The sequence below is a fragment of the Blennius ocellaris genome (genome assembly GCF_963422515.1).
Source record: "Blennius ocellaris genome assembly, chromosome: 10".
Classification (NCBI taxonomy): domain Eukaryota; kingdom Metazoa; phylum Chordata; class Actinopteri; order Blenniiformes; family Blenniidae; genus Blennius; species Blennius ocellaris.
The window spans coordinates 19,645,392-19,654,921 of NC_137659.1; the positions used below are offsets into that span (position 1 = coordinate 19,645,392).

A 9,530-nucleotide genomic window follows, 5' to 3' on the forward strand; every position below is an offset into this window, starting at 1 on the left:
TGAGGTTTACCCCTCTGTGTGAACTAGTTGAAAACTAGAGCAACGAGGGTAGCTGCGCTCGTGCACACACTCCGGATGTATTCAAGTATTTCAGAGTAAAATCCCTCAACAGCTAAGTGAAACATCCCAATGTCATGTATCGCTGTTTGTATATTGGAAAAAAAAATATGAAATATGATATTTATGATAGTCATTTTGATCTGTTTAAAACTTTACATTTTATACAAATCAATTCAATTGAGTGTCTGCCGTTTACAATGGAAATAAATGCCACAGAAACATAGCAATGCAACTCAGCCAGAAGGTCATGGGTTCAAATATTGGCCGGGCCTTTCAGTGTGGGGTTTGCATGTTCTCCCTGTGTGTGAGTGGGTTTCCTCCAGACACTCTAGTTTCCCTCTGAAAGTTAATTGTTGTTCAAGTTAAATGGTGACCCTAAATTGCACCCAACATTTGAATGTGAGTGTGGGTGGTTAACTGTCTCTGTGTTTGCCCTTTGATGGATTGGCGGCCTGTCCAGGGTGTGTCCTGTCCTCCTCCACAGTCAGCTGGGATGGACTCCATGACCATGAACAGGATTAAACGGTATAGAAGTTCGATGAATTGGATGGAAAAGGTAACTTTAATATTTAATAAAGAGTTCAAGGAGGCTTTTGTCAATTTAGGCAATAAAACATCACTTGTATACGACTTCAAATTTCACAGCACATATAATTTCATAGTATAAAATTGCAAATTTATGAAGATTCCTCCAAAATCTTAGTAAAAAAAAATGTGTGTTGCACCACATCAAATGACAATAATACATGTGAGGTTCAAATAAAGACGAGATTGGTTGGCTATCAGAACCCAGAGATGCTGTGATGCAATAATGCAATCTAAAATTATGAAATTATGAGAGCATCCCACCTCCATTGGAAGTATAACATATTCACAGCGCTCAGACGCTTCAACTTTTATTTTTTAGAATATACCAGAAATGTTTGGTTTATTTTTCCTCCAACTTAACAATGACCTGGCGTCACCTGCAACGTCGGAAATGCGACGGAAATGCGTCACGCCGCAAAGCATTCTGGGAAGTGTAGTGTTTCTTCCTGCGCTGACGACCCGTCGCCAGCTGTCAGAATAAAAATCAAACCTCTGCTTTCTAGCACAAAGTTTGCCCTCATTGGTTTCCCTGCAACGGTACGTGTATGTTTATTGAGGTTCAGGCTGGATGTTCAATATAATTAGAACTCCACGCGATTTGTTTGAGCTGAATGAAGCAGGTAAACGTGGCGAGCTAAAGTTAGTGGAGCTGACAGTTTCATATCAGGAGTGATCATCACACTGGATTCATCACTCAGCTATTAAGAAACATGTCTTGTTCACAGTGAATTCTATGTTAACCACGATTGAGCATCTTTTAAGACGTGTCTCCCTTTTTTTCTGTCATTATTCTAGGGAGGTGTGTTAAGTGTTTCTTTCTCCTCTGCCAGGCTCCATCATGGGTCGTGGGTTTATAGTAGAAGACACAGTGGAGGGTTATCTCTCTCAACTGTGTGAGCAGCAAGCAGCTCCAGTCACAGGCCTGCTGGTTGGACAGGTAAATATCCATTAACATCCAGGAGAGGTGTTGAGTACAGTCTTTGTTGAGTTGACTGTCTCTGTCTGTTTATTCCCAACACATTTGGACAAATGAAACACTTTTCCATCACTGGAAATGCAGTTGAATACTCCCACTGGCCGCGGCAGTCTTTCAATTAAGCGGCGTAAATGTTTTGCGTGTACATCTTCTAAATCAAGTCACTGCAGTAAATACAGTTGTTCATTCCTTTAGTTTGATGTTGTCATCTTCACTTATTAGCACCTTTTCATTAAAACAATGGTTAAATTGCCTAATAATCCAAGATATCATCCATCCATCCATCTTCCATACTGCTTTACGTTGTGCAGGGATGCGGGGCACTGGACTCAATCACAGCTCAGGTCGCCAGTCATCACAGGGCAAACGCATAGAGAGACAGACAACCACACACACAGGCACCCATTAGGACAATTCAGGGTCACCAATTAATGTCACATCAATGTTAATCCATGAAGAGAGTTTATGAGATGCACCATCATTCAATGTCTAGATATTAATTATTATTAATTACTGAACATTACAGAGTTCAGCCCAAAGGGATTTTGTCGTTTTTGCAACTCGGACGCCCCAACGGGACGAGTCGACCGGCAGCTCTGTGGACAAGGACTGGGTCACGGAGCATGCTCGCCAGGTAAGAGGAACAAAACCGTGTCATAACACACACAACGTTCTTGTGCAATAGTGAAGTGTGTACAGAATTAAGTTTTATAGATGTAATGATTGAACATAATCATACCAACATGGGGGGATATGGCGACTGGTCTTCAGGTATCCAGAATGTTGCCCGGGGGTCTGTCTGTGTTGGGAGTTTTCATCATTGCTGATGCAGATACCAAAGACACATTGACCACACTCCGACAGGTGAGTCACATCAACACGCTTCATATCGCAGCAACGCATATCTCTTTTGGTCAGCAAAACCTTTTTTATGTCAATTGTGTCTCTGTTTTCTTCATCACATTAAGTAAAAATGTTTTCTTGTTATTATATATTGATTGAATCAATACAGAAAAACATCACAATCATCATCCAGAAGCCAAACTATTAGACCCCCTCCTTGACTTTTTTTTACTGTTACCTAAACGTCATCAATTTTATATCCTGCAGACCAAGAGAAACATTTACAATAACGTGTGTGTGTGTGTGTGTGTGTGTGTGTGTGTGTGTGTGTGTGTGTGTGTGTGTGTGTGTGTGTGTGTGTGTGTGTGTGTGTGTGTGTGTGTGTGTGTGTGTGTGTGTGTGTGTGTGTGTGTGTGTGTGTGTGTGTGTGTGTGTGTGTGTGTGTGTGTGTATAAATGCAGCTGGTGTTTGCCGTGGAGAACCTGATCTCCTCTGAGCGCCTGTGGATCCCTGCGGACGATGACGTCACGGACTGCGTCACGCTGCACATCAACCCCAAAACCAGAAAGTATCCTCTTTTTTTTTTTTATCCACAGCTCAGTCCTTGGCTCAGGTAACGTCCAGGTCCTCAGTGTGGCTTTTCTTTGACCTGATGCACCAGAACCGTTTGCAGAACGTTTGATGTAAAAGACCCCAAGGTGGGTTTGCATGTTCTTCAGAGAGCAAAGCCTCATATATGTTATGCATTGATGGCTAATTTGTCAAATACAATATATGTATTCTATTTTTAAAAAATATTATCGCTTGTTACTCTTCCTGAAAATGTTGTTTTTTTTCCTCCTTTCAAAATTTTTGTCTTTGCAACCAATTTCCTCACAGCTAAATTTTAAGTTAATGAATTCTGACTTTTCTTGATAGAGACACTCCAAACGTCCACACTGAATGTTCTGAAGTTAAACCGACACTTGCTCCATGTCGTATCCCTGCATTTATATTTGGCCGTTTCAGAGCGCGGCGAAGCCGGCCGACTGGAAGTACCAGTCTGGTGTGTGTTCGTCTTGGCCCACGGTGTCGTGCTGTTTAAATGTTGACGTGTTGGTTCCACTGCCTGCCAGTGCAGAAAACCTGAACGACTGTCTGAAGGTCAGCACGTCCATGAAGTCACACACACGGTTTGCGAAGCCTCACTTGTGGTTCCCGCTCACTGGTTTTAATCTTCTCAGTTTCTCCACCACTACAGAAAGGAACTTTCTGGTCGTCATTGTTCCCTTTTTGTTTCAGGAGGGACTGAGAGCGTGGACGCACCAGGTCGAGAATGCAGTTTGTCTGATCGATGGGAAAAAGCTCCCCGAGGACTCAGAACTGACCTCAGGACAGGTTGTGTGACGACAATCGACGCTGTAACATCAGTACATTTAGTGATATTAGGAAAATCAAATCTACTGATGGAATGATAACAAAACCAGATTTTAGGAGGTTTGCTGAAGGGAAGAAATAACTGCAAGATGGTCTATTACAGGGGTGTCAAACTCATTTTAGTTGAGGGGCCACATCAACCTAATCTGACCTCTGGGGGGCCGAACAAGTCAAAGGTAACATATTAAACTGCAGATACGGACAAATGCAAAGTCTTTCCTCCTTTTGAAACTGCAAGAATTTGCCAGTCTATTCTGAAATATACATATTAAAGGAAATCAGATATTATATTTGCAAAAAAAAAACCCTCAGTCGCCTGTATCTGGATGTCGTATTCGGGATTAAAACAATTTGTCAATTGTTTTGAGTTTACGTATCTAAAGTATCATTTCACGTAAGTTGGACTCATTGTTTTATTGTGAAAGGTGTCGCGTTATGTGACCGCCACAGATGCATTAATGTCGGGGGTCAAATTCTGACCAAGGGGTGGTTTTGAATGTCATTTTTGCCGATCTAGTATTTTTAGATCAGCCTCTGTCAGTTTTCATTTTTAATACTTCACACTTCAGAAATCCCATGGCGGTTCTGGCCCCCGGGCCGCATGTTTGACACCGCTGGTCTATTATGTACTCGGTTAATTTATTTATTTTTTGCTTGATAAGACATTTAAATTTATACATGTAATAGTTATATATTTTCTCCATTAGTTTGGACTTCTAGTGTGTGAGTGAATTTCCCCCTTCATGGTTGTTTTGACACAATTTCTTTCCAAACATTTAAAACCCAACAACACTCTTCAGAAGCCTGGGGAAAAAAAGACACTCAAACTTAAATTTTCAACAAAAAACCTACTTTTTGCCACGAACTGACCTCGTCTGACCTTCTGTGTTTGTAGCGGAGGAATGTGAGGCAGACGTTCACAGCCCAGCTGCTCGTCACACCGGTAAGAGGAGGGACACAAATTCACTGTGGATTATTGAAGCTGGAATTAAGATTTTGAAAGTTTTTTGTTTTTTTCATGAAGCCGTAAGAGGAATTCTTTTTTCTTTGTAAGGGTGTCCAGATGTTTCCAGGTGTGGTCCAGCCGTGCGGAGGCAGCGTGTCTGTCAGAGGAGCAGTCCACAGCAGAGCCTACCTGCACAGCAACAAACCAAAGAGCAAACTGGCAGAAAAGGTAGTGCGTTAATATGGAACTATGTAGTGAAATGTAGAAAAGGAATCTTATTGTTTTTGATTTTTTTTTCGTGCACAGCTGCTGAAAAGAGATGCGGTTTCTACGGTGGCCTCGAGGGTTCAGATGTTGTTGGAGGAGCTGCTGACGGCGGAGGTGGAGAGCAAGGGCAGCAGCAAACAAGACATAGGTACACACGTGAGTTATAGATGGTGAATGCAGAGGTCAGGGTTGCGGGTGGGTTTTATGGTCAGCCAATCACTGTAAAGAGGCAATATTTGCTCAGTGATAAGAATATTTGCAAAGAACTCGCTTCCTGTGGAAAATACAATTCACAAACTCGGCTTTGCGGTGTAAAAACACAATAATGGCTCTGAATATTGAACGTTTCCTCTTGAAAAGCACTGAATGGATTGTCTCTATGCTCAAATGAAATGAACCCGCGAGTCATTTCAGAGTCTGAGCTGAAAAACAGTCATATTCGTCAAATCGTGGACAAGATGTGACCCTTCCTCTGCGTCTCCGTCTCCGTTTCAGACCAGCTCTGCCTCCCCCGCCGTGTCTTCTGTCCGGTGAAAGTGAGCGGCCCGCTGTGCGTCTGCGACTACCAGTTCAGTGACGAGGGGCCGTCTGAGGTGAGCGACCGGCTGAAGGAGATGCTGGACATCGACGCAGCCGACGAAGATCTGGACACCAGGCAGGAAATGGCCGCCGAAATCACCAGGAGCGACGAGGTTGCAGCAGGTGAGGAAGGCGCGTGTGTTTGTCTCTCAACATACATGTTTTGTTTCTACCCAAGGACTCAACAAAACAGCTCTTGATGAAAACTGGTATTCATAAATATTCCATATCAGAGTCGGGCACTAAAGTATAAGTCTTGTCGTTGATGAGTGTTTGTTGTGTTTCCAGATCACAAAGTGGAAAGTGTTGAAGCTCCAGAGCCCAAGAAAAACAACTACCTTGGTAATACCCTCCCTCAGACATCGCGGTGTCGAATTCCTTTACTGTTCATTTGGGATAATGAGTGGATGTTATTGTATTGATACAGGAGTGAGCAAAACGCCTCATCAAAAATATGCATACATATATATATCTACCTGTGTGAATGTCAGCAGGAGCTCTGTCCTGATTCCTCCTCTCTTTATCTTTTAGGAGTTGCTATGGCGACAGCTGCTGCACTGCTTGCCACCGCTGCCTCGATGCTGTATCTCAATGATGTTTGACACATTTTCAGGTCACCAAATAAAGTGCTTTGTTTTGAACAGTTTTACCAAGTGTCTGTATGTTGTTTGTCATTTTTTTAATGTGCTGTATAAATATAGCCAACAGCTTGAATCAACAGAAAGTATACAGAGGTTGGCAAATCTATCTTTTTTTTTTTTGTAACTTCACCTTCCATGAGATCCTTTATTGGTCTTTTGTATTAAACAGATTTTAAACAACATATTCCTTTCAGTTTGTTTTTATTTGGATTGAACAAAAAGCATGTCAGCATTGAATTGTTGAATTATTATGACTATTGCAGTTTCCCTTAAAGTCTTGAAACACACAGCTTTAAGTTTTATGACTATCAGACTAAACAAGAGAAAAGCTTTTACAACTATTGCAGTACAATTATTTATTTAAAATGTAAGTCTAGATATATATTATTTCAGTTTTCTTTCTTTTCAGAATATTTTTACGTGCATTACTGACAGTTATGATTGTCACACTTTTTTGTTTGATTGATACTTATTGCCATTTTCTCGAAAACAAGACGATCCAGACATTGTCTCTATTGTTCATTGCTTAAATAAACTTCACAAGTGTGCAACTTTAGAATAAAATTACACGTAAAATGTACAAAGTAGAGGCTCCTGCTTCAAAGTGTACAAATACTAATATGAATGTATACAGTAAAAAAATGTTTACTGTGAGTTTATTTGACCGGAGAAAATAACCAGCGCATTAATCTTGTACACAGTTGTAAAATAAAATAATCTACATTATTGTACACATGCCAATTCTTCCAGAGTTGAACTTACATCTAATATTGCACATTGTTTTGACGTGCGGTTGCTCTCTGGCCCGTCTGCAGGTTGTGTCCAAAGTCTCTCCACATGAGCAGAGCATGTGCCGCCTGCTGTTTGTCTCTGAGGACACTGAACTGTCCCGTACTGCCGTGTCTGAAGAGGTTTTTTTATGAAACACGGGCTAACGTCAAAAATCCTCTCCCTTGTTGATTTGTTTAATGAATTTGTGAAATACGTTTGACAGGCGCATACTCTGTTTGACAGACAATCGCTTTGGTTGTACTTTTTACATTTAAAATCTTTAATTCATCACATTGAAGTGAGACAAAAGCAAACTAGTGAAGTCGCTTCTTGAACGGTCCACTTCTTCAGGTGCAGACACACCCTCCTCTCCTCTCGACTATTCCTCTTCTGTTCCTCTTGCCTCCTCTGCTCTTCATGTTTCACTTTTTTTTTTTTTTTTATTGTACTGTATATTAATATCCCCCAGAGGAGAAATTCCTTTCCCTGACTGACTGATCAGTAGCAGCCATAGAGAGCAGCGCTCAGGAGGAGCTGGTGGGTGAGTCATGCTCAGGGACCCCCAGTGCATCTTATTTTTTTGGACTGTGGGAGGATATTAGAATACCAGGAGGAAACTCACGCACAGAGAGGGAGAGCATGTAAACCCACAACCGTGAGGCGAGAGCAGCACGAGGGTGGTAAATCATTGATGGTATCCCACAATTCTATTCCTTTTACCATTCAAATGAACATCCCTAAATATGTTTTCCAGCTGAATAACTTTAAAAGGTGGCTCACAGGCCTTTAAATATGCAAATTTTATAATTTAAACACACATTTATTGTATATGAAATAAATGTTCTTACTCTACCGTAACATACTTTTGTAATCAAATTGCTATGAATTCTTTTTCTTCTTCTTCTTAAAAATTGCTATGAATTCTGAGTCATACACATTTCATCAGGAATGGGAAACTTTGTACGATGCTCGTGAAGTGGGCAAATTATGTGAAAGCAGATAATACTTAGTGGTGAGCTGCCTCTAAATCTGAAAATATTAAAGAAGTCCTATTATACAGCTTTTCAACACTTTCGCATGGGTCTTATTGGTTCAAAAACATTGTATTCAAAAATGATTGCCCCCCAAATCCAGCTTGTCCTCGATTTTCAGCCATTTGAATATTGGATCATAGGAGCTGCATTCAGAATCTGCTGTGTCTGTGTGAGCTGCACTAGCTCCGCCCACACATGCCAATCTATGGGAAGAGGAGGAAGTACTTCCTCTGGTGGTGCCATGTGCCAGAGCAGAGCTGCCTCGTTGTGGGAGGGTCAAAGGGAGGGCCTACCTTGATTGTGATTGGCTAAACCCCCGATGACACCAGATAGGGTTTGAGTCCTGATTTGCTTTTTGGAGAAACACACTTTTTTTTCAATTTAAACATGCCAAGGAGAAAGATAACAGACTTTCTCCATTTCTGGGGTGTTATTCCAGGTATGGGGATGATTATTACTGTTGGAAAACCAGTAGAAACGACATTTTTTAGAAAGTAAAATAAAAATTTCTCACATATCATTTAGGCCAGGGTTTCCCCAATTCCAGGCCTCGAGGTCCGGTGTCCTGCAGGTTTTCACTCTCTCCCAGCTTCAGCACACCTCAACCTGATGTTGACGTCATCGTCAAGCTTGTAAACAAGTCAAGTAATGAGGTCCTTATTCCATTCAGGTGTGTTGCAACTGGGAGAAACCTAAAACATGCAGGACACTGGACTTCGAGGACGGGAATTGGGGACGCTTGATTTAGGCCATCATCAATATTAGTAACTTTATTTTTTTTGGCCCATATTTTGGAACACCCTCGACCACACGGTGGTCCTTCACCTCCTGTTAATCCCGTTTGCTCTCCCCTCTGCTCTTCAACTCTTGTTCCTCTGCTTCCTATCTCCTCTCCTCTCTTGGTAAGACAGGTATTTACAATAGTGGTTGACCTTAACATAAATGCATGTTCATCATTGTATTTAAAGGTTGTTGCAATGTTTAGACGTGAACTCCAAATGTCATGCGCTGAACTATTGTCATCCCATCTGTAGAATTTATTGCACGAGTTGATTTTCTGTATTTCACAGGAGATCAGCGTCATGTTATGCATCATGTTGTTTTGCAGAATAACCCCCCCACACACACACACACTCTCTCCTCCTCTCTCCATTTTACTTTCACTTTCCAGTTAAATGCCCTGCTGCATATGCATATCGCTCCATAGTTAAGGGATTTGGCCAGTCGACACACGCTGAACTGACCCCCCCCACCATCCATCAGTGTTTATTGTGTCTCTGCGCTCCCACCGCACACGCTGCTGCGCCCATTGGCTGCGGTCGGTGTCTCGCTTCACTTAGGTAAAGTTGGAAAGATTCCTTCTTCCAGCGTCAATAACTCGAACGAAAGGTCGTCAACGACGCTTCTTT

The 9,530-nt window shown here is 41.7% G+C and overlaps 1 protein-coding gene across 2 annotated transcripts; it reads left to right on the forward strand.

Annotated features, from left to right (window-relative positions):
* The first annotated feature begins 1,086 nt into the window (after nt 1-1,086).
* On the forward strand, nt 1,087-6,407 carry odr4 (odr-4 GPCR localization factor homolog). Of its 2 annotated transcripts, none has more exons than XM_080503774.1 (14): nt 1,087-1,185; nt 1,479-1,585; nt 2,151-2,258; nt 2,396-2,488; nt 2,929-3,035; nt 3,129-3,165; nt 3,476-3,610; nt 3,749-3,844; nt 4,779-4,826; nt 4,938-5,057; nt 5,136-5,244; nt 5,592-5,798; nt 5,964-6,017; nt 6,207-6,407. In XM_080503774.1, the coding sequence occupies exons 2-14, from the start codon at nt 1,487-1,489 to the stop codon at nt 6,275-6,277; spliced, it is 1,284 nt and encodes a 427-aa protein (XP_080359900.1). In that variant the 5' UTR covers nt 1,087-1,185; nt 1,479-1,486; the 3' UTR covers nt 6,278-6,407. The 2 variants fall into 2 exon arrangements, with proteins under 2 accessions (XP_080359900.1, XP_080359901.1); XM_080503775.1 differs by having other exon boundaries at nt 1,131-1,185; nt 1,444-1,585.
* Nucleotides 6,408-9,530: the final 3,123 nt, after the last annotated feature.

Coding starts and splice junctions, on each gene's coding strand:
- odr4 (XM_080503774.1), top strand. CDS start 1,487: ATGGGTCGTGGGTTTATAGTAGAAGACACAGTGGAGGGTTATCTCTCT. Junction 3,036..3,128: donor ATCAACCCCAAAACCAGAAA/GTATCCTCTTTT, acceptor CTGATGCACCAG/AACCGTTTGCAGAACGTTTG. Junction 5,245..5,591: donor CAGCAGCAAACAAGACATAG/GTACACACGTGA, acceptor TCTCCGTTTCAG/ACCAGCTCTGCCTCCCCCGC.